The sequence below is a fragment of the Balaenoptera musculus genome, chromosome 1, assembly GCF_009873245.2.
Source record: "Balaenoptera musculus isolate JJ_BM4_2016_0621 chromosome 1, mBalMus1.pri.v3, whole genome shotgun sequence".
Lineage (NCBI taxonomy): Eukaryota > Metazoa > Chordata > Mammalia > Artiodactyla > Balaenopteridae > Balaenoptera > Balaenoptera musculus.
In genome coordinates, this window is record NC_045785.1 from 144643833 (window position 1) to 144669450 (window position 25618).

Genomic DNA, 25618 nt, shown 5'->3' on the forward strand with positions numbered 1-25618 from the left:
TGTAACTGTTTGATATGTCTAATTTTAGATCTTTATCAGTGCATTTGTATGTGGGCAGATAGGCACAGGGAGTTTTGAGTTATTTATTTTTTATATATAAGTATTATACAATATATTACATTCTGTGATTTTTTTTCACTCAACTATGTAACATATAGTTCAGCTCTGTGCTGCTTATTGGTAATTTCTTTATGTTTTTGTACACAATTTTATTTAAATAGATTATACACGTATTTATTTTGGTTTTGGGTAGGGCGGATTTTTTATTTGTTTTGCTTGCTTCCTCTTTCTTCTCATCTTCCACTCAGATCACTGTGTGTACTTTCAATCTGAGGACTCCCATCTTCTAGAAAATCTTTAACATAATATTCAACTTTGCTTCTTTATCACTTTTTCTATTTTTGTAGTATTCTTGTTTTTATTTCATAGCGTATTTTTTTTTCTGTAATGTCTGTTATGATTTCCTTTAGCTATTGGAGGATCCTAAACCTTTAAAAATCATTTTCAGATTGCTCTATTTTTATTCCATCTGCAGCAAGTTCCTCTCCTTGACATGGGTTATAGTGGCTGTCTTTCATGGTTGTAATTTCTTCATGTATTTAAGAATTTTGCTTAGGAAGTGCTTCTTGACTAAGTTTTTCATGTGCTTATTTTCTTATTGCTGCTTTCCCCTCTTCCTGTCTAGTAGTTTTGTGGTTTCCTTCCGTCTGGCCCCTGAACAGTCCCAGGCTAGAACCGTATCTTAAATTGACACCGTGGGGCCCCTGTTCCACTGCAATATTGGAGACAGTGGATCTAGTCACTAAGTCAGCAGGCAGCTTAATCTAGGCCTGGGCTTTGAGGTATTTTCTGCTTCCCATCAACTTCTAGTGTAGCTCTAAGTATGCTGCAGCTCCTCACAGTGGTTAATGTCAGGGTTTTTTTGTTTTTTGTTTTTTCCAGCCTCCTTTTCAGGGTAGGAAAACTCCATTTCAGCCCTTGGTTTGATTGTGAGGCCGACTCTCCCCATTTCCTGCCCCTCTGGAGCACTTTGATCCCCTTTTATCTTGTGGGAAGCAAATTCCTGGTTACTTATTGCCTACCTACCATCTGCCTACCAGTGGATCTGCAACTTTAGCCTGACTTACAGCTTTTTCTCGTCTGCTTTTTTCTGGTTCAAAGAAATGTTTACTTTGTATATACTTTGGGATTTGTTTTTTTAAATTTTCTATATTTATCCAATGGTGTTTTGGACTAAGGTGGGGAGTTTATGAACTTCCAAGACCAACTTGAATAAAAATCTAGGATACTCTTAAAAACACAAATCAACTTTAATTCCTTTGCTTAAAATCCTAAAATCTTCCAATTTTAAAAAGTATATAATAACAAATTGGAAAAGAAGAAGTAGAACTGTCACTGTTTGCGGATGACATGATACTATACGTAGAGAATCCTAAAACTGCCACCAGAAAACTGCTAGAGCTAATTAATGAATATGGTAAAGTTGCAGGATACAAAATTAATGCACAGAAATCTCTTGCATTCCTATACACTAATGATGAAAAATCTGAAAGAGAAATTATGGAAACACTTCCATTTACCATTGCAACATAAAGAATAAAATACCTAGGAATAAACCTACCTAGGGAGACAAAAGACCTGTATAAAAAAAAAAAAAAAAGTATATAATAGACTTCAAACTTCTCAGCATTCCTTTAAATGACCTGGCCCCTCTAAATACATTTCAGGCACTTTTTGCTGTTGCCCTAGACCCCATCTTTCAGTTCTTTGAAAGTGCCTCACTTTCACATATGCTTCTTCCCAATGCTTCTTTTTTTTTAAAATTGTTATTGAAATATAGTTGATTTACAATGTTGTGTTAGTTTCAGGTGTATAGCAAAGTGGTCTATATATGTGTGTGTGTGTGTATATATATATATATATATATATATATATGTTCTTTTTTAGGTTCTTTTCCATTGTAGGTTATTATAAGATAATGAGTAGAGTTCCCTGTGCTATACAGTAGGTCCTTGTTGGTTATGTATTTTATATATAGTACTGTGTATATTTTAATCCCAAACTCCTGATTTATTCCTCCTATCCTTTCCCCTTTGGTAACCATAAGTTCGTTTTCTATGTCTGTGAGTCTGTTTCTGTTTTGTAAATAAATTCATTTGTATCATTTTTTTTAGATTCCACATATAAGCAATATCATATGATATTTGTCTTTCTCTGTCTGACTTCACTTAGCATGATAATCTCTAGGTCCATCCATGTTGCTGCAAATGGCATTATTTCATTCTTTTTATGGTTGAGTAGTATTCCATTGTGTATATATACCACAGCTTCTTTATCCATTCATCTGTCAGTAGACACTTAGGTTGTTTTCATGTCTTGGCTATTACAAATAGTGCTGCTATGAACATTGGGGTGCCTGTGTCTTTTCAAATTATAGTTTTCTCCAAATAAATGCCCAGGAGTGGAATTGCTGGTAGCTCTATTTTTAGTTGTTTAAGGAATCTCCATACTGTTCTCTGTAGTGGCTTCACCAATTTACATTCCCACCAGCAGTGTAGGAGGGTTCCCTTTTCTCCACACCCTCTCCAGCATTTATTATTTGTAGCCTTTCTGATGATGGCCATTCTGACTGGTGTGAGGTGATACCTCATTATTGTTTTGATTTTCATTTCTTAAATAATTAGTGATGTTGAGCATCTTTTCATGTGCCTGTTGGCCATCTGTCATCTTTGGAGAAATGTCTGTTTAGGTATTCTGCTCATTTTTTTTTAAATACATTTATTTATTTTGGGCTGCATTGGGTCTTCATTGCTGCTCGCGGGCTTTCTCTAGTTGCGGCGAGCGGGGGCTACTCTTTGTTGCGGTGCGTGGACTTCTCATTGCAGTGGCTTCTCTTGTTGCGGAGCACGGGCTGTAGGCACGCGGGCTTCAGTAGTTGTGGCTCGCGGGCTCTAGAGCACAGGCTCAGTAGTTGTGGTGCACAGGCTTAGTTGCTCCGCGGCATGTGGGATCTTCCCGGACCAGGGCTCGAACCTGTGTCCCCTGCATTGGCAGGCGGATTCTTAACCACTGTGCCACCAGGGAAGTCCCTGGGCTCATTTTTTGATTGGGTGTTTTTTTGTTTGTTTGTTTGTTTTTGATATTGAGCCGTATGAGGTGTTTGTGTATTTTTGGAAATGAATCCTGTCGGTCACATAGTTTGCAAGTATTTCCTCCCGTTCCATAGGCTGTATTTTTGTTTTGTTGATGGTTTCCTTTGATGTGCAAAACCTTTTAAGTTTAATTAGGTCCCATTTGTTTATTTTTGTTTTTATATACATTACTCTTGGAGACAAATCCAAAAAAAACATTGCTGTGATTTTTGTTAAATAGTGTTCTGCCTATCTTTTCCTTTAGGAGTTTTATAGTATCCAGTCTTACATTTAGGTCTTTAATCCATTTTGAGTTTGCTTTTGTGTGTGGTGTTAGAGAATGTTCTAATTTCATTCTTTTACATGTAGCTGTCCAGTTTTCCCAGCACCACTTGTTGAAGAGACTGTCTTTTATCCATTGTACATTCTTGCCTCCTTTGTCATAGATTAATTAACCATAAGTGCATGAGTTTATTTTCCCCAGGGCTTCTAAGGTTGACATCTTCTCAATTTTTCTTTCTCATTTAAATGCTGCCTCCTCAGAGGATCTTCCCTAACTACCCTAAGTAAAATAGCCTCTCTCCAGTTCTCTATCATAACCCTTGTTTATTTCCTTAATATCATTTGTTATGATATGTATTTGTGTGTTTCTTTATGGTTTCTCACAAAGCTGAAAGCTTCATGAGCTTTTTACTTTGTGTTTGCATTAAACACTATTATACTATTGTGTTTGCTTCATGAGCTTTTTACTTTGTGTTTGCATGATATAGTATCATGCTCAGTAAATACTTACTGCCTGATTATTATTCACCCATCCATTCAGCATATTTATTGAATGTCTGCTATATGCCAGAACTGTTCTCACTGTGGAGGATGTAATGGTGAACAACACAGACAGGGTCCTTGCTCTGTGGAGCTTATGTTCTAGTGGACGAAGAAAAGTATCAACAAATAGAAAAATAAATAAGTAAAATCAGTGCTGGGGGGTGTGTTTAGGTGATGGGAAACACTTTTCTGAGGAAGCAGCAAGAAGGAATTTACCTTGTGACAATCAAGAGGAAGAACTTTTCAGTTAGAAGAGCTAGAACAAGGTTCCTAAGTTAAGAATGAGGTTGAGTATAGAACAAGAGACCACTGAAGCTGTGGTGGAAGAAATAGAGGGAAACAGCATTACAGGATAAGGTTAGAGACTAGGCTGAGACCAGGTAACACAAGCTAGGAGTTTGAAAGTATGTGGTACCTTAAGACAGACGCAACTCTTCAGTATTGAAGGAGCTGGTGAGGTGCATGTGGGAGTGGTTGCGGAGGATTACATACCTGCTACCTAGCAGGTGTGTTAAACAGATGTGTTTAAATTGTAGCAAAGTGTTATCTTCCAGAAAGTCATAAATCACTGCTTAGTTTTTGGTTTCATTTTCACCAGGGATGCTACTTTTTAATTCATGGTTCTTATTCATGCCTTTGGTTACCCCTTTAGAAACTAGTACAAGCCAGACATCCTCTGTTATGCATGCTTGCTCATACATGCTCATAAAATACAGTGGAAATAGAAAGGAAGCATTCAGTTAATGCTTTTTTGCTGAATTTCTGAATTTGTGCAGGCTTTTGGAATTTCATGTTTCCTAGTTTAGTCAGTGCAGTGACCTGAAAGCAAAACAAGGTTGATTACTCAATCTTTCATTTCCACTTTTTCATTTCCCTATGTTTTAGAAAGCAAGTGACTAGGGAAGGCAGTGTACTCAAGGGTGCGTAACTTCCACATTTTTAAGAGCAAACTTTTTAATATCTTTGTAGCAATCTTTTAATTAACTATCTACTAATAGGATGAGTTTTCATTTGTCACTTATAAGCTTTTGTGATCCTATTAGTAAAACTAATCATTGCTTCCGTATCATCATCATTTTTTAAAAGTTATTTGAAGTTTTTCGATGAGACTCCCTTTTAATTATTTCCTGTCCTTCTCTAAACATGTAGTGATGACAAGGAGCTATTTTAAGTTTCTCTGTAGTAGACTTTATGATAGTTCCAGTTCTTTTGCTGACCCTACAAGCAGAGGACTTAGAGGCAGTTCCTCTTCTTTCCTAATAATGACTTGCTTAAGCCACTGCCGGAATATTTACAGGTAGTCACCCACTTACATTTCAGACATTCATATTTTATCTGAGCTTTGGAATTTGAATTGTATTTCCCCCCTGAAAAAAAATTTACAAATGGTATTATAAATGAATAAGTTTCTAGGCTACCCTTTAAAGATCTGTGTAACCTACAGTGTAGCTGAAATATCAATACTGCACATTTATGATGAAAAACATTAGGAGAATCACATTTCAGATGCACATTAGTTCTACTACATGATGTTTAAATAGGAGGGAATAGTTTGGATTCCTAAACACCTTTGTTTGTGGTGAGAGGATGAACAGTGGTGCCATGAAGATGTTCCCATCGAGGCTATGGAGAGAGCCACTGGGAACGCTTCTGGAGGAAGCCCATCCCCATCTCCTGCATGGCAGGGACCAGCCGTCTGCATGTGAGACATTCTTAAGTCAAATGGGTGTATATCAGGAGTATCTGTATGCTCTTACTAGTTACAAAAAGTGAAAAATTCATTAAAAAGAATCTTAAGTGAGGGATTGAAAAGTTTATATATTTTGAAATTTCCTAAGCAGATGTTAATGTTGATAAATGCTTTTTTGATACATTTACAGACATTTCATGTTTAGTGATATTTAATTGTGTGTTCCCCCCCCCCCCACCTTGTGGTTTTTTTTAATCTTCGTGTGTTTTGGGACTTCCCTGGCAGTCCAGTGGTTAAGACTCTGTGCTTCCAACACGGGGGCAGTGGGTTCGATCCCTGGGTGAGAGATGAAGATCCCACATGCCGCACGGTGCGGCCAAAGAAAAAAAATCTCTGTGTGTTTGGTTTTATTCCTAAAATTATTGATGATCGTTAGTTTTCAAAGAAAGGAATTTAATTCACTTAACTAAAAAGAAAGAAAATGGTACTGTAATGTTAACAGTTGAAACAAATTTAACTCTAGACTTATTCTACTTTTAATCCTTTACCAGACATAATTTATTTTTACTTCAAGAGATTTTCATTATATTGGAGCTAATTTTTGATCATTCTTCTGAGTATAGTATAATTCCTGGCAAAGTGATATTTTGGAAAGTTATGTATAGAATACAGAAGAGCATGTGCTGTGGGTTCTAATTCTATTCAATGTTTATTCAGTTATTCATTCAGTTCAGATACATTTCTCAGCCCTCAACAGCTTCTTTTTCCCTATCTATAAAAGGAGGCTGATGAAACCTGCTTGCCTCAGAGTTGCTAACGTTATTACATAAGATTGATTGGCAATGTATGACAGCCCATAATACTACAGAAATGGGCTGTCGTAGGATCAAGTAGGGAAAGCTTTCATGCCATTGTGTTTCTTTTCCCTGAACTCTCCTTTTCATAGCCAGGTTTCTCAAAAGAATAATCTACACACATCAGCTTTACTTGTAATCTCTAATTTTTGTCAGAAATAATCACTAGTATTTAGCATTGATATTGTTATGTTAAATGTTCTTCAAATGAGTCAGGTAATCATACTATGAGTATATTTTCTTTCTTGAACATCTTCCCATCCCCCTTCAGAATGCTTTATTTTTCTGTTTGCTTTGTTTGCTGTTGTGTCTTTCACTAATTCTTTCCCAATCACTTCAATAGAACTGTAAAATTTCTCTCAGTATAGTAAACACTTCCATCAAATGGTTATCCATCAAATCCATTTTTAAAACCCTTTCCTTTTTTCTTGGAGGTACTCCTCTGGGAGCCTTTTGTCTTCCTAGTCTAATCTGGACTGTTTGCTCTCTAGGCCTGCTGCAAAGCTTTCATCCTGTCTGTTCCTTTCCTCATCATCCTGGGAATTTCCTTCTTCTCTGTTTTGGATCATGTTTCCTGGTTCCTGTGTTTTCTTCTTTCTTGATTTATTCCCTTGTTTTGGTATAGCACATCCTCTACCACCCACCTCCTATTCCCACTCACCCCCAGCCATCCAAATCCTCTTAGTCTAGGCAACTCTCTTACAACATCTATGAAGTTTGTGCCTCCATAGCATACTTTATCATAGCCTTGGTCTGTCATACTTATTAAGCACCTACTCTACATGTCAGGCACTGTGTTCAGCACTAGACCATCCACGATTAAGAGAATGAGGTTCTTGTTCCCAGGGAAATTCTGCAAGGTGAAAAAGAACACCATGGTTCTCACTGGAGGCAGTACTGCCCCCTTGCGGCCCTTTGAAAAAGTGGGGGGAAGTTTTCTGTTACCACAGTAATGGGAGGGTACAAGCTGACATTTTGTAGTCAGGGGCCAGGAATACTAAATGTCTTATAAGTGCAGCACAACTTTAGAATGTTCCACCAAACATTCATGTGTGAAAATCTGTTCATAGTTATCCAAGCCTGGGACCTAACTCCATTTTACACACAAACCCAAACTACTTGGTGCTTTTTATGTTGTCTTTGCTTGTGCAACAGATGGAAAACAGCTACTGTCCATCATTGTGGGTTTATAGAAGAAACATTTTTTTAAGTAGCATGTGTTTATAAAAAAAGTTAAGAATCCCTTGGATGATAGAGTCATGCAATAGCAATGAAGAAGAAAATGATTGCCTTACTCTATACATAAAAGTAAGAACTTTCTAGAGTAAATGTTAAAAAAAGATTCTGTTCATTATTGTGTGTATGTTTGTATATACTGAGCTATAATATACAGTGCACAGCTTGATGAATTGGTAAACACACGTACACATTAAGACATGTAACTACCACCTGGATCTAGATAGAGTGTCTGCATAGTTGGGAAACATAGGATAAACTTATTTTTAAATAGTATGTTACATTTTCAAATAATGTGCCCATTGTATTTTCATGTGTACAATAAATTCAGACAAAGTGTCCAAAAAATCTAGAAACATCAGGAAAATATCCTATTACATTTTTTTACATTTTAGAAGTTGGACCCATTGTTTTATTTTATTTTATTTTTTAAACATCTTTATTGGAGTATAATTGCTTTACAATGGTGTGTTAGTTTCTGCTTTATAACAAAGTGAATCAGTTGTACGTATACGTATATCTCCATATCTCTTCCCTCTTGCGTCTCCTTCCCTCCCACCCTCCCTATCCCACCCCTCTAGGTGGTCACAAAGCACCGAGCTGATCTCCCTGTGCTATGCAGCTGCTTCCCACTAGCTATCTATATTACATTTGGTAGTGTATATATGTCCATGCCACTCTCTCACTTTGTCGCAGCTTACCCTTCCCCCTCCCCGTATCCTCAAGTCCATTCTCTAGTAAGTCTGTGTCTTTATTCCTGTCTTGCCCCTAAGTTCTAAATGCCCTTTTTTTTTTTTTTTTTAGATTCCATATATATGTGTTAGCATACAGTATTTGTTTTTCTCTTTCTGACTTACTTCACTCAATGACAGACTCTAGGTCCATCCACCTCACTACAAATAACTCAATTTCATTTCTTTTTATGGCTGAGTAATATTCCATTGTATATATGTGCCACATCTTCTTATCCTTTCATCTGTTGATGGACACTTAGGTTGCTGCCATGTCCTGGCTATTGTAAATAGAGCTGCAATGAACATTGTGGTACATGACTCTTTTTGAATTTTGGTTTTCTCAGGGTATATGCCCAGTACTGGGATTGCTGGGTCATATGGTAGTTCTATTTTTAGTTTTTTAAGGAACCTCCAGGCTGTTCTCCATAGTGGCTGTATCAATTTACATTCCCACCAACAGTACAAGAGGGTTCCCTTTTCTCCACACCCTCTCCAGCATTTATTGTTTGTAGATTTTTTGATGATGGCCATTCTGACTGGTGTGAGATGATATCTCATTGTAGTTTTGATTTGCATTTCTCTAATGATTTATGATGTTGAGCATTCTTTCATGTGTTTGTTGGCAATCTGTATATCTTCTTTGGAGAAATGTCTGTTTAGGTCTTCTGCCCATTTTTGGATTGGGTTGTTTGTTTTTTTGATATTGAGCTGCATGAGCTGCTTGTAAATTTTGGAGATTAATCCTTTGTCAGTTGCTTCATTTGCAAGTATTTTCTCTCATTCTGAGGGTTGTATTTTTGTCTTATTTATGGTTTCCTTTGCTTTGCAAAAGCTTTTGAGTTTCATTAGGTCCCATTTGTTTATTTTTGTTTTTATTTCCATTTCTCTAGGAGGTGGGTCAAAAGGGATCTTGCTGTGATTTATGTCAAAGAGTGTTCTGCCTATGTTTTCCTCTGAGAGTTTGATACTGTCTGGCCTTACATTTAGGTCTCTAATCCATTTTGAGTTTATTTTTATGTATGGTGTTAGGGAGTGTTCTAATTTCATTCTTTTACATGTAGCCGTCCAGTTTTCCCAGCACCACTTATTGAAGAGACTGTCTTTTCTGCAGTGTATATTCTTGCCTCCTTTATCAAAGATGAGGTGACCATATGTGTGTGGGTTTATCTCTGGGCTTTCTATCCTGTTCCATGGATCTGTATTTCTGTTTTTGTGCCAGTACCATACTGTCTTGATTACTGTAGCTTTGTAGTATAGTTTGAAGTCAGGTAGCTTGATTCCTCCAGCTCTGTTTTTTTCCCTCAAGATTGCTTTGGCTATTCAGGGTCTTTTGTGTTTCCATACAAATTGTGCAATTTTTTGTTCTAGTTCTGTGAAAAATGCCAGTGGTAGTTTGATAGGGATTGCATTGAATCTGTAGATTGCTTTGGGTAGTAGAGTCATTTTCACAATGTTGATTCTTCCAATCCAAGAATATGGTATATCTCTCCATCTATTTGTATCATCTTTAATTTCTTTCATCAGTGTCTTAGAATTTTCTGCATACAGGTCTTTTGTCTCCTTAGGTAGGTTTATTCCTAGATATTTTATTCTTGTTGTTGCAATGGTAAATGGGAGTGTTTTCTTAATTTCACTTTCAGATTTTTCATCATTAGTGTATAGGAATGCACGAGACTTCTGTGCATTAATTTTGTATCCTGCTACTTTACCAAATTCATTGATTAGTTCTAGTAGTTTTCTGGTAGCATCTTTAGGATTCTCCATGTATAGTATCATGTCATCTGCAAACAGTGACAGCTTTATTTCTTCTTTTCCGATTTGGATTCCTTTTATTTCTTTTGTTCCTGATCTTATTGGAAATGGTTTCAGTTTTTCACCATTGAGGACAATGTTGACTGTGGGTTTGTCATATATGGCCTTTATTATGTTGAGGTAAGTTCCCTCTATGCCTACTTTCTGGAGGGTTTTTATCATAAATGGGTGTTGAATTTTGTCGAAAGCTTTCTCTGCATCTTTTGAGATGATCATATGGTTTTTCTCCTTCAGTTTGTTAATACGGTGTATCACATTGATTGATTTGCATATGTTGAAGAATCCTTGCATTCCTGGGATAAACCCCACTTGATCATGGTGTATGATCCTTTTAATGTGCTGTTGGATTCTGTTTGCTAGTATTTTGTTCAGGATTTTTGCATCTATGTTCATCAGTGATATTGGCCTGTAGTTTTCTTTCTTTGTGACATCTTTGTCTGGTTTTGGTATCAGGGTGATGGTGGCCTCATAGAACGAGTTTGGGAGTGTTCCTCCCTCTGCTATATTTTGGAAGAGTTTGAGAAGGATAGGTGTTAGCTCTTCTCTAAATGTTTGATAGAGTTTGCCTGTGAAGCCATCTGGTCCTGGGCTTTTGTTTGTTGGAAGATTTTTAATCACAGTTTCAATTTCAGTGCTTGTGATTGGTCTGTTCGTATTTTCTATTTCTTCCTGGTTCAGTCTCGGAAGGTTGTGCATTTCTAAGAATTTGTCCATTTCTTCCAGGTTGTCCATTTTATTGGCGTATAGTTGCTAGTAGTAATCTCTCATGATCCTTTGTATTTCTACAGTGTCAGTTGTTACTTCTCCTTTTTCATTTCTAATTCTATTGATTTGAGTCCTCCTTTTTTTTCTTGATGAGTCTGGCTAATGGTTTATCAGTTTTGTTTATCTTCTCAAAAAACCAGCTTTTAGCTTTTATTGATCTTTGCTATCATTTCCTTCATTTCTTTTTCATTTATTTCTGATCTGATCTTTATGATTTCTTTTCTTCTGCTAACTTTAGGGTTCTTTTGTTCTTCTTCCTCTAATTGCTTTAGGTCTAAGGTTGTTTATTTGAGTTGTTTCTTGTTTCTTGAGGTAGGATGGTATTGCTATAAACTTCCCTCTTAGAACTGCTTTTGCTGCATCCCATAGGTTTTGGGTCGTCGTGTTTTCATTGTCATTTGTTTCTAGGTATTTTTTTGATTTCCTCTTCGATTTCTTCAGTGATCTCTTGGTTATTAAGTAGTGTATTGTTTAGCCTCCATGTGTTTGTATTTTTTACAGATTTTTTTCCTGTAATTGATATCTAGTCTCATAGCATTGTGGTTGGAAAAGATACTTGATACGATTTCAATTTTCTTAAATTTACCAAGGCTTGATTTGTGACCCAAGATATGATCTATCCTGGAGAATGTTCCATGAACACTTGAGAAGAAAGTGTATTCTGTTGTTTTTGGATGGAATGTCCTATAAATATCAATTAAGTCCATCTTGTTTAATGTCTCATTTAAAGCTTGTGTTTCCTTATTTATTTTCATTTTGGATGATCTGTCCATTGGTGAAAGTGGGGTGTTAAAGTCCCCTACTATGATTGTGTTACTGTCGATTTCCCCTTTTATGGCTGTTAGTATTTGCCATATTGAGGTGCTCCTATGCTGGGTGCATAAATATTTACAATTGTTATATCTTCTTCTTGGATTGATCCCTTGATCATTATGTACTGTCCTTCCTTGTCTCTTGTAATAGTCTTTTTTTAAAGTCTGTTTTGTCTGATATGAAAATTGCTACTCCAGCTTTCTTTTGATTTCCATTTGCATGGAATATCTTTTTCCATCCCCTCACTTTCGGTCTGTATGTGTCCCTAGGTCTGAATTGGGTCTCTTGTAGACAGCATATATATGGGTCTTGTTTTTGTATCCATTCAGCCAGTCTATGTATTTTGGTTGGAGCATTTAATCCATTTACATTTAAGGTAATTATTGATATGTATGTTCCTATTACCATTTTCTTAATTGTTTTGGGTTTGTTATTGTAGGTCTTTTCCATCTCTTTTGTTTCCTGCCTAGAGAAGTTCCTTTAGCATTTGTTGTAAAGCTGGTTTGGTGGCGCTGAATTCTCTTAGCTTTTGCTTGTCTGTAAAGGTTTTAATTTCTCTGTCAAGTCTGAATGAGATCCTTGCTGGGTAGAGTAATCTTGGTTGTAGTTTTTTCCCCTTCATCACTTTAAATATGTCCTGCCACTCCCTTCTGGCTTGCAGAGTTTCTGCTGAAAGATCAGCTCTTAACCTTATGGGTATTCCCTTGTATGTTATTTGTTGTTTTTCCCTTGCTGCTTTTAATATTTTTTGTTTGTATTTAATTTTTGATAGTTTGATTAATATGTGTATTGGTGTGTTTCTCCTTGGATTTATCCTGTATGGGACTCTCTGTGCTTCCAGGACTTGATTAACTATTTCCTTTCCCATGTTAGGGAAGTTTTTAACTATAATCTCTTCAAATATTTTCTCAGTCCCTTTCTTTTTCTCTTCTTCTTCTGGGACCCCTGTAATTGGAATGTGGTGCGTTTAATGTTGTCCCAGAGGTGTCTGAGACTGTCCTCAATTCTTTTCTTTCTTTTTTCTTTATTCTGCTCTGCAGTAGTTATTTCCACTATTTTATCTTCCAGGTCACTTATCCGTTCTTCTACCTCAGTTATTCTGCTATTGACCCCTTCTAGAGAATTTTTAATTTCATTTATTGTGTTGTTCATCACTGTTTGCTCTTTAGTTCTTCTCAGTCCTTGTTAAACGTTTCTTGTATTTTCTCCATTCTGTTTCCAAGGTTTGGGATCATCTTTACTATCATTATTCTGACTTCTTTTTCAGTTAGATTGCCTTTTTCCTCTTCATTTGTTAGGTCTCATGGGTTTTTACCTTGCTCCTTCATCTGCTGTGTGTTTCTCTGTCTTCTCATTTTGCTTACCTTACTGTGTTTGGGGTCTCCTTTTCGCAGGCTGCAGGTTCATAGTTCCCGTTGTTTTTGGTGTCTGCCCCCAGTGGCTAAGGTTGGTTCAGTGGGTTGTGTAGGCTTCCTGGTGGAGGGGACTAGTGCCTGTGTTCTGGTGGATGAGATTGGATCTTGTCTTTCTGGTGGGTAGGCCTACATCTGGTGGTGTGTTTTGAGGTGTCTGTGGCCTTATTATGATCTTAGGCAGCCTCTCTGCTAATGGGTGGGGTTGTGTTCCTGTCTTGCTAGTTGTTTGGCATAAGGTGTCCAGCACTGTAGCTTGCTGGTCGTCGAGTGGAGCTGGGTCTTGGCGTTGAGATGGAGATCTCTGGGAGATTTTCGCTGTTTGATATTACGTGGAGCTGGGAGGTCTCTTGTGGACCAATGTCCTGAACTTGGCTCTCCCACCTCAGAGGCACAGCCCTGATGCCTGGCTGGAGCACCAAGAGCCTGTCATCCACTCGGCTCAGAATAAAAGGGAGGAAAAAAAAGAAAGAAAGAAAGAAGAAGATAAAATAAAATAAAGTTATTAAAATAAAAAATAAAATGTAATTATTTAAAAAAATATTTTTAAGTAATTAAGAAAAAGAAAGAAAGAAGAGAGCAACCACACCAAAAAAGAAATCCACCAATGATAACAAGCGCTAAAAACTCTACTAAGAAAAACAAAAAACAAAAAACAACAACCAAAAAAACGGACATACAGAACCCTAGGACAGATGGTAAAAGCAAAGCTATACAGACAACATCACACGCAGAAGCATACATATACACGTTCACAAAAAGAGAAAATGGGGAAAAAAATATATATATCTTGCTCCCAAAGTCCACCTCCTCAATTTGGGATGATTCGTTGTCTATTTAGGTATCCCACACATGCAGGGTACATCACGTTGATTGTGGAGATTTAATTCACTGCTCCTGAGGCTGCTGGGAGAGATTTCCCTTTCTCTTCTTTGTTTGCACGGCTCCTGGGGTTCAGCTTTGGATTTGGCCCTGCCTCTGCGTGTAGGTCGCCTGCGCACGTCTGTTCTTCGCCCAGACAGGACGGGGTTAAATGAGCAGCTGCTTTGGGGGCTCTGGCTCACTCAGGCCGGGGGGAGGGAGGGAGGGGTACGGATGCGGGTCGAGCCTACGGCAGCAGTGGCTGGCATGACGTTGCACCAGCCTGAGGCGTGCTGTGTGTTCTCCCGGGGAAGTTGTCCCGGGATCACAGGACCCTGGCAGTGGTGGGCTGCACAGGCTCCCGGGAGGGGAGGTGTGGAGAGTGACCTGTGCTTGCACACAGGCTACTTGGTGGCGGCAGCAGCAGCCTTAGTGTCTCATGCCCGTCTCTGGGGTCTGCGCTGATAGCCGCGGCTTGCGCCCATCTCTGGAGCTCCTTTAAGCAGTGCTCTTAATCCCCTCTCCTCGCGCACCAGGAAAAAGTCTCTTGCCTCTTCGGCAGGTCCACACTTTTCCCCGACTCCCTCCCGGCTAGCCATGGCGCACTAGTCCCTTCAGGCTGTGTTCACGAAGCCAACCCCAGTCCTCTCCCTGGGATCTGACCTCCGAAGCCAGAGCCTCAGCTCCCAGCCCCCGCCTGCCCTGGCGGGTGAGCAGACAAGCCTCTCGGGCTGGTGAGTGCTGGTTGGCACCGATCCTCTGTGCAGGAATCTCTCCGCTGTGCCCTCCACACCCCTGTTGCTGTGCTCTCCTCCGTGGCTCCGAAGCTCCCCCGCTCCGCCACCTGCAGTCTCCGCCCGTGAAGGGGCTTCCTAGTGTGTGGAAACCTTTCCTTCTTCACAGCTCCCTCCCAGAGGTGCAGGTCCCGTCCCTATTCTTTTGTCTCTGTTTTTCCTTTTTTCTTTTGCCCTATCCAGGTACGTGGGGAGTTTCTTGCCTTTTGGGAGGTCTGAGGTCTTCTGCCACCGTTCAGTAGGTGTCCTGTAGGAGTTGCTCCACGTGTAGATGTATTTCTGATGTATTTGTGGGGAGGAAGGTGATCTCCACGTCTTACTCTTCCGCCATCTTGAAGCTCCTCTCCTAAATGTCGTGGCTGTAGGTAGGAGGCCTCAGTTCCTTGCCACATGGCTCTCTCCTTAGGGCTGCTTGAGTGTCCTCATGACATGGCAGCTGGCTCACCCCAGGATGAGTGATCTGGCACAAGGTGGCCATCCCTGGTTTCGCATCAACATGATCTCAGGCGCAAACCTCCTTCTTTTTCCATTTTGTCTTTAAGTTACTTGTTGAAACAACCAGCCCGCGGTCCCCAGGACTGTCGCAGCTTTGGCTGGTGGGGCCCCTCCAGAGCCGGCCGGACCCATTGTTTTAAATTTTACTTGAAAAGGTAATTTGCGGTTGAAGGAAAAGATATTGAGTATATTATTTGCAAATGTAACTAGCACACATTTATCCTGCTTCCCCACTTTACAGACGCTCTGTACCCAAAAAAGTTTACTTACATTCCTTCCTGGTCAGTATTCTGCTGCTATCAGAGGTAACCGCCATTCTGACTTACATCATCATATTTCTTCAAATATTCTTTCTATCTCTGTTAGTTTACATGTGCAGGAAAGGTAAGTTGAACTAAAAAGAAACAACTATTTGCAACCAGTTACATTTTATCAGTCAAATTATGAAATGTTTTAGATCCAGTTACAACTTTCATACTCCCTTTTTTCAAAAGATGATGAATTACTTAGAGCGTTGTGTGTAGAACAAAGCTAATGGGAAATATGTAATAGAAGATTTGAGAGTCCTTTTAATAGAACCAAATGTTACTGAATTAATAGAAGCACACGAAATGTAGGAATCTCATTTTTTTATTAATAAAAATGATTTTTAAATACTTCCTGTTATTGCCACACTAAGTATTAAAAACTATTTTTGTACAGTGATAAGAAATTATGTGAGTATTAAATTTTTAATTCGATTTTTAGATTGCTTGTCTTTACTCTTACTCTGAATCTATCCACAAAGGTCCACCACATATCTTCTCTGTAGTTTCTCATATTTCTGTTTTTGTCTTATCCATTCTCTATTGCCCGCCGCCTTTCAACAGTGTGATCTCTGAATTCTTTTTGAGTTGATGTATATACTGAATGTAATCTGAATTATGGTGAATTTCAAAGTAGGAGATATATTTTCTGTTGGATTTAATCTTATACTTTCCCATGTTTTAATGTAGGGAATTATTTTGATATGACACTTTTAATAAGGCCATCTCATTTGTAGATATATTATACTTCCTAATTTTCACCATTTTAACCTCCTGTATTTTGTCTTGGTATGTTATCCACACTCTTAAGATTATTTCCTCCTCCTTGTCATATTCAAATAAATCTAGTCTGTTATTTCTCTGATCTTTTGTTTTCTATATAGAATAGTCTCTGATCTTTTGTTTTCTGTATAGAATGGCTTCTAAATATAAATTTTCTTAAATCCAAATGTACCCAGTATATATAGGTACAGGCATCTGAGTACTTCATTACATTTTTTTGATATGGTTGGATCTGAACATATTAAATATGTTAAATAATACTCTATTATGATAAGTATATATGTCTATATTTCCATTTATGTGTGTAGAAATATCTATGAAATTTATTTTAGAATAGCAAAGGGGACTTTACAAAATACGTTTTAAAGGGGAAGGTTAGATCCGATAAGGTTGAGAAACACTCTTCTAGACAAGTTAGTGCAGTGGAGTCTTCCAGGTATTTTACTGGAACTGTTCAGGACCCAGTGGGAGCCTGTCACAGGGGAATGGTCAGTTCAGGCAGGGAGTGGAATGTGTGGCAGTGATCATGGAAACTAGAGACTGCCTGGGGCAAGTTTGAGCTGATTTTGAAAAAGTATGACTTGTTTCTGTATGTTTCCATGTGTCTCTCTCTTTTCAACTGAAAGTTCCTTGAGGGGCAGAGACCATTTTTCCTTACTCTGAGTACCTACTGCTGGTATTTGTCCATGGAAAGTACATAATAAATGTTAGAAGAATGGGCAGCTCCACGCAGGTGTGCAAGTTTGATGAGGAGAGAATGTGGGCCTGGCTGGAAGCCAGATTGCTACAAAAGTACTGAAGGTTGGATCATTTATTTGCCATACCCAGGGGAAATTTTAATAATTGCCTGAGTGCTCTTGGGGGAATCTCCCCAAATTGTAAAAGAATTGAAATTAAATTAGCATATTATTTTAAGGCAAGGGTCCTGAGAGTATAGGAGGCTGTGAACTTGGAGAGGAAAAAAATTACATTGTTATTTTTATTAACCTCAAACTGAAATTTAGCATTTCCTTCCATTTTGAATGCAGGTAATGGTGGTAGTATTAGCAGTACCTGTAATTTTTTTTTTTTTTTTTTTTTTTTTTGCTACTGGAAGCCACAGATATTTTCAGTTTCAGTTGTTGCAGATACCTCGCAATATTGTTTATACTCATTATTTTCTTATTATGGTAATTAGACCTGCCACTCGATCTTTTTGTTTAAATCATTAATAAAGAAGCGCCTATATTACCTATTACATTTTTTAAGTAATTATATTTTTAAATTATATTTTAAAACATTGTTCTGAAATTCTAGAGTAAGCAAAACTAACGTATAATGATAGAAATCAGATGAGTGGTTGCTTCTTGTATAGAAGATTGGGAAAGGGGCACAAGAAAACTTTCTGGAGTGATGGAAATGTCCCATGTCTTTGGTGTACATTTGTCAAAGGTGATTGAATGCTAAACTTAAGTTATTCATTTAACTGTATGTACATTATACCTCAATTTAAAAAATAAATACATTAAAAAATATTCTGAGAAGGGGTCCACAGGCTTCACCAAATTGCCAAAGAAATCTCTGGGAACAAAAAAAAAGGTCAAGAACCCTTTTTCTGAGGCTATCATGTTGCCTTTGCCTTTGCCTTTCTCCTTTAAGTGCCTGTTCTCTCAGTTCCTTTTTTTTTTTTTTAATTAATTTTTATTGGAGTATAGTTGCTTTACAATGTTGTGTTTTTACTGTACAGCAAAGTGAATCAGCTATACATATACATGTATTCCCTCTTTTTTGGATTTCCTTCCCATTTAGGTCACCACAGAGCATTGAGTAGAGTTCCCTGTGCTGTACAGTAGGTTCTCATTAGTTATCTATTTTATACATAGTATCAACAGTGTATATATGTCAGTCCCAATCTCCCAGTTCATCCCACCCTGCCCCTTCCCCCTTGATATCCATGTTTGTTTTCTACATCTGTGTCTCTGTTTCTGCTTTGCAAATAAGATCATCTATACCATTTTTCTAGATTCCACATATATGCGTTAATATACGATATTTGTTTTTCTCTTTCCGACTTACTTCACTCTGTATGACAGCCTCTAGGTCCATCCACGTCTCTACAAATGGCCCAATTTCGTTCCTTTTTAAGGCTGAGTAACATTCCATTGTATATATGTACCACATCTTCTTTATCCATTCATCTTTCGATGGCCATTTAGGTTGTTTCTGTGTCCTGGCTATTATCAATAGTGCTGCTATGAACATTGGGGTGCATGTGTCTTTTTGAATTATGGTTTTCTCAGGGTATATGCCTAGGAGTGGGATTGCTGGGTCATATGGTGGTTCTAATTTTAGTTTTTTAAGGAACCTCCAGACTGTTCTCCATAGTGGCTGTATCAATTTACATTCCTACCAACAGTGTAAGAGGGTTCCCTTTTCTCCACACCCTCTCCGGCATCTCTGTTGCCTTTGCTATTCATTTTCTTTTTTCTAAATGTGTTCTCACTTTTTTGAGCTAAGAAAAGTCAGAAAAGAAAAAGAGCAGCAATGAAAGAAATTCTTTGCTTGGCTTATTTGCCAATCTGTTGAAGTCAGTAAAACTGTGGCCTTCCTAACATAGTTATATACTTGCTTAGACTTTAAGAAATTTCTAGTGAGAACTACTCTTCTAAAAACTAATTTGTAGATGATTTCATAATGGAATGATTTTCTTATCTCCAGTTTCAACTTGGAGTTTTAGTAGGATTTTTATACAGAGGTTATCATTGAATATGCAGTTCTGTTATGAAGTAGGCCATGAACATTTGTAACACAGATTGGAAGAAAAGAAAATGTATTAGGAATCAGAAAAGCATCGAGTGGGGCTTCCCTGGTGACGCGGTGGTTAAGAATCTGCCTGCCAATGCAGGGGACACGGGTTCGAGCCCTGGTCCGGGAAGATCCCACATGCCGCGGAGCGACTAAGCCCGTGTGCCACAACTACTGAGCCTGCGTGCCACAACTACCGAAGCCCGCATGCCTAGATCTCGTGCTCCACAGCAAGAGAAGCAACCACAATGAGAAGCCCCCGCACCTCAATGAAGAGTAGCCCCCGCTCGCCGCAGCTAGAGAAAGCCCGCGTGTAGCAGCAAAGACCCAACGCAGCCATAAATAAATAAACAAACAAACAAATAATTTTTTAAAAAAGAAAAGCATTGAGGAAGTAAGGAAAGAAAAATGAATGTTACTGATAATCTATTCCACATTTTCTTTTTCAGAAATTCCATCTAGATGTCCTTGATATATAATGTGACTGTATATTCTAAGTTCAAATATGTTTTACTTTTATAAAATTCAGAGTACTACAGATACCAAATATTAGCCTATATTTATTTTAAAATGTGATAGTGCTTGAAGATGTTAAACATAGTGGTAGATAATATGCAGAACAAACATTAGGTTCTTTTTTAGGGACACACAGTGTTAAGACTACTCATAGTACAACTCTTGTCTATCATTTTATTTTATTTTTAAAAAATTATTTATTTATTTATTTATTTATTTATTTTTGGCTGCATTGGGTCTTCGTTGCTGCATGCAGGCTTTCTCTAGTTGCAGTGAGCAGGGGCTACTGTTTGTTGCAGTGTGCAGGCTTCTCATTGTGGTGGCTTCTCTTGTTGTGGAGCATGGGCTCTAGGCACATGGGCTTCAGTAGTTGTGGCTCGTTGGCTCTAGAGCGCAGGCTCAGTAGTTGTAGCGCACGGGCTCAGTTGCTCCGCGGCATGTGGGATCTTCCCAGACCAGGGCTCGAACCCGTGCCAGGCAGATTCTTAACCACTGTGCCACCAGGGACGTCCCTGTCTATCATTTTATACTTATAAGCATAAGTTTTTCTCTGCTATTCTAATATTTTCACGGTCTTTTTATTTATCTAGATAAACTTAATAGGACACTTGTTTTAATTAGATTACAAAGTATTCTAAGAAAGATTGAGCTAAGGTGAATAGTCCTAACAGATTGTTGTCCAGATAGCATCTGCATGGCTCTTATGACTTGGTATTAGATAAAAAGCCTAACATACTGTTTGACGGTTTCTTTGCAGCCCCTCGTATGGAAAACTTGAAATGCAGAGGAGAAACAATAGCTAAGGAGATCAGTGAAGCCATGAAGGTAAAAGCTACATACTAAATTATAAGTGAATAACATGTGTGGCTAGGTGTTTGCTTTTAGCATTCATAGGTGTTTTAGTCTGTTGTAACAGGAATTCTCAGTAGTCTTTTAAATAGATCTTTAATGAATTTATTAAGTGATAGTAACATTCAGAATAACTACCATTTATTAGGCACCTACTATGTGCCAGTATTATACCTGGCTTCTTTAAAGGTTGGTTATATTTTTGAGTTCTGAGAGTTAGCAATCCATCAAACAATTCTGGATAATAATACCAGTTAACATTTAGTCAGCATTTAGTATGGATCAGGCACCATCTAATTGCTTTACATGTATTATATTTCCTCATTAATCCTTACACTAACCCTCTGAGATAGGTACTGCTACTGTTTTACAGATAAGGAAACCAGGCACAGAGGGGCTAAGTAGATTGCCCAAATAAATATTGTGCCAGGATTTAAACCCTAGATGTTTAGCTCCAGAGCCTATACTCTTAACCACTATATTATACTGTGTTGACGCAAATAATCAATAAACAATATACAGTAAGAATAGAAGAAGAGTTTTATTAGAGCCAAACTGAGGACTATAGCCCAGGAAACAGCTTCTCAGTAGCTCTGCTGGGACTGCTCCCAAGGGGTAGGGGAGGAGTCAGGATATATGAATTTTTTTGGCTGGAAAAAATGTGGTCAAGGTTACAGCTTGGTAAAAGATTACTGCTAACCACAAAGAACGGACATCTCAAGTAAATGAATTCAGGATCTTTTCTGTGTATGGGAAGATGCAAGAATCTGGGGTCATTGAAATTCATCCTTAAATATGCATCTTAACTATCTAGAAGCCTGTACATCCAAAGCACAGAATGCCTGAATTCCCCTGAGGGCTCACTGTCTTGGGTGGCTGCAGTGGGTTGCAGCTTAACCCTTTATGTAAGTGGATGATGAACAAATTCTTTTCTTTAATGATGAAAGCAGATGTACAATGTATGTTTGACAGGCCACAAGACAGGCTGTTTCAGTTAGCATAAAGTTCAGGCTAAATCATGTATAAGCCAGAGTGATTTCCCCATACCTCAATATGTGAAAATTTCTTCCATCAACTGCATATCCAACTTGGAGTTTTAATATTATTATCATAAAATTGTTTATATTATTGACATTTATTTTGCCCAAACAGAAAATATTTAGATTTCTAGTACATGAAAATTATTTTAAAACTCCTTCAGAATCTCCTCTGTTTTGATCATCTTCTGTAACATTCTTTTGTGGTTTGTACTTATGCCATGATTTTCTGGTACTCACACTTCTCTCATAACATGTTCTTAATCAGGAGTTGGCAAACTGTGGTGGGACAGGGTAAAATCCAGCCTGCCACCTGTTTTTGTAAATAAAACTATTTTGGAACACAGCCATGTACGTTCATTTACTTATTGTCTGTGGCTTCTTTACATTACAACAGGAAAGTTGAATACTTGCGACAGAGATGTAAAGGCCCTCAGAGCCTAAAATGTTTACTGTATGGCCCTTTACAGGAAAAATGTGCTGATCCCTGCTCTTGATAATTAAGATTTCTAAAATACTTACTATCCTAAAATATGGAATTTCAGACATTAAATTTTAAACTCTGAAATTCTGTTACCTCTTATTTTGCCAGAGTTTTATTTTACTACCAGGCATTATAGGAACAGAACATATCTTTTTAGTTTTAGCTTTTTGTTAAAATTCCTCAGCTAAACTGGTATTTTAAGGTAAAGTTGAATATCTATGACCTAAAAAATTAGGTTTTAGAAAAAGCCTTGACCTGAAGAGTTAAAATACTCAAGTGGTTGTGTCTATCTCTGTGTGTTTGCGTTTCAACCTGAGATTAATGTTAAGTATTACTGTTGTTTGTTTTTAAGTCCTTACCTGCATTAATTGAACAAGGAGATGGATTTTCCCAAGTTTTAAAGATGCAGCCTGTTATCCAGCTCCAGAGAGTCCACCAAGAAGTGTTTTCCGGTTGTTGTAGGAAACCAGATGTTAAACCTGAGAGCTTTATAGCACAAATAGAAACCACACCAGCAGAGACTTCTGCTAGGAAAGACACTGACTTGGTACTGAGAAGAAAGCGAACTGAAGACTGCCCCCAGAGAAAATGGTATCCACTGCGGCCAAAGAGAATCAGTCTTGACACATAAACTCTTTTTGTTTATCTTGGGAGTTGAGATTAGGCACTATCAACATTTAGATTCCAGCTTAATGCCCAGACCGGACTTCATTTAAAACAACAGATAAGTAGTGATTCTTTTATACAAATATAGTAGCTCTGTGCTGGGGTATGATGTAATATTGTATTTCTTTCCTCACCTTTGCATTGATAGTCAGTGAAAAGCGTATTGTTTGAATATTGGCACAAAGCCTGTCAATGGTCATTAAGAGTGCAAACTTTTACTGTCCTTGAATACCATCAACACTTGGCTGCCTTACAGCTTTTATGGAATTTCAGAAGTAACATATTCCATTGGGTTTCCTGGATATACATCTTTCTTTTAAAAAAAGAGCTGTGTGACAGTTGTCGTTATTTAAGGGCTGAAAGTCATCATCAGTTCTGCACAGGAGCAGATGCAGTCCTCCCCCACCCCTGCAAAGCAGTTTGATTTATCAAATTAGCGTGCAGGTGACAAGACTGGCTCTGACTTTGTTACTCTAAGTTCCGCTAATTTGGATTTGTGGGATTAATTTTAGGATTTTTTGTTTTGTTTTGTAAGATAAAGAAGATGATTATTTGTGTACAAATTTCTCTTAGAAATAAAAATTGGCATGTAGCCAATGTTTCTTACCCACACTTTTGTTTTCCATAGATCTCTTAACTTTTAAAACATAATTTGCCTTGGAACTAATAGTTTCGTTTCAGGATTTCTCATTGTTCTTTGTAAATGACTCCAGGTCAAAAATATATATCAGATTAATACATTAAACAAATTGTCATTGTGGAATAAATATAGATGCAATCATACTGAACTATTTTACATTTAAGAATGTTTATATATCAAGTATATAATCATGGGTAGAAGTCTGAGAAAGCTATATTGCCTATACTTCTAACATTAACTGTAGTTTCTTATCTCTTATTGTGTCTCTTACATTGATACAATGTAGGCAGGGTCATCTAATTTGCCAGCTGTTTCCCTATTAATGACTGAATACCTTCATTCCTTTGCAGAGGAATTTACTAATCACGAGGCTGGAAAATCCGTACTTCTCTTGTTCATTATGTCTTATAATCATAAAAATCTAAATGTGACAGAAAATCTGTCTCAGTGAAGAAAACTTACAAAGCTACTTTATCGCATTCTGTATTTGAATGTTACAACTTGAGATCTGTATATTTGTACACAGCAGTGTGTTTTTTATTAAAATAATGTACAAAGACTTCAACCTTATACTGTGTATTTTAAAAATTAACTTATTTATTTATTTTGGCTGCATTGGGTCTTCATTGCTGCGTGCGGGCTTTCTCTAGTTGCGGCGAGTGAGGCTACTCTTCGTTGCGGTGCACGGGCTTCTCATTGCGGTGGCTTCTCTTGTGGAGCACGGGCTCTAGGCGCGCGGGCTCAGTAGCTGTGGCTCACGGGCTTCAGTAGTTGTGGCTCGCAGGCTGTAGAGCGCAGGCTCAGTAGTTGTGGCGCACAGGCTTAGTTGCTCCGTGGTATGTGGGATCTTCCCCGACCAGGGCTCGAACCCGTGTCCCCTGCATTGGCAGGCGGATTCTTAACCACTGAGCCACCAGGGAAGCCCCTGTGTGTTTTTAAGAGTTGTCTCAGGCCTTCTTGAGCTCAGGTTTAGTTAGATGGTAGATCAGCACCTTGCATTTCAGAACATACTAAATTTCACTTTAAAACTGTTTTGAGTCTACAGAATATTGCTATACAAATGCAGTGCTAACTTTTTCATAGTACAGAATTCTGTATGAGTAATTTCACTTCAAAAGCATGCAGACAAAAGAATTATTGTTAATTCTCCTAGATTAGATAATTGCATTGTGTTTACATAAGAAAATGTCTCCCTTTTTTAAGAGATTCATATTGAGATACATAGAGTTTAATGACTTGATGTCTTAGATTTGTTTTGAAATATGTCAGCAAAGAAAAAAAAGGAAAAGGAATAGATTAAGCAAGTGTGGCAAAAATCTTGATAATGTTGGATCTGTGTGAGGCTCTAATCTTTCTACTCCTGGGTCTGGAAATTTTTGTAATTAAAAAAAAGTTTTGTTGTTTTTAAAGTGCTCAGACAGGCAGCTGAAACTTTTTTTGGGGGGGGGGGGGTGGGAATCGAACCCACACCCCCTGCGTTAGAAGCACAAAGTGTTAACCACTGGACTGCCAGGGAAGTCCCTGAAACTTGAAATCTTTCAGAGAGCCCCAACTTTCACTCCACAGTTATATCAGAGTTACAAATGAAATACCATTAGGAAAGAAAATATATTAGCATTATTAACTAAGATAAACATGGCTGATATCAGTAATAATATTGATAATATACATTTTTAAGAAGAGAAATTGAGTTTCTGCATAGACCGAGAACTAAGCTAGCTAAGGTGATAAAAGGTCAGAAAGTTTATAGTTGCAGGGAATGTTGAAGGAAAGAATAGAAAATCAAATATTGACCTACCTATGGTAAAAAGAAGGCTGGATTGGATGGAGTCTTAAAATTTCCTTTCAACAAAAACCAGAGCCAAACAAACAAAAAAACACAACATGGAAAGGTTAAATCCAGTTCCACTGGAGAGAGACACTTAAAGCAGCTGGTTTCTGAAAACAGTGAAGGAATATCTGTGTTTTCCAAACTTCAGCCATTAGAAACTGTATTAGTCGGTTTGAGGTTGCTATAACAAAATACCACAGACTGGGTGGCCTAAACAACAGAAATTTAATGTCTCACAGTTCTGGAGGCTTGAAATCCATGATCAAGGCAAATTCGGTTTCTGGTGAGGTTTCTCTTCCTT

General features: G+C 37.9%; 1 protein-coding gene across 1 annotated transcript in view; it reads left to right on the forward strand.

Moving 5' to 3' along the window:
- The window catches only part of NSL1 (NSL1 component of MIS12 kinetochore complex), a 52619-nt gene extending 28573 nt beyond the window's left edge, over window positions 1-24046 (forward strand). Inside the window, exons 5-6 of the mRNA XM_036868504.1 lie at window positions 20568-20635; window positions 22533-24046. Of these exons, the coding sequence (XP_036724399.1) occupies window positions 20568-20635; window positions 22533-22811 (347 nt within the window). The 3' untranslated portion in view covers window positions 22812-24046. The remainder of the gene's footprint in view (window positions 1-20567; window positions 20636-22532) is intronic.
- Window positions 24047-25618: the final 1572 nt, after the last annotated feature.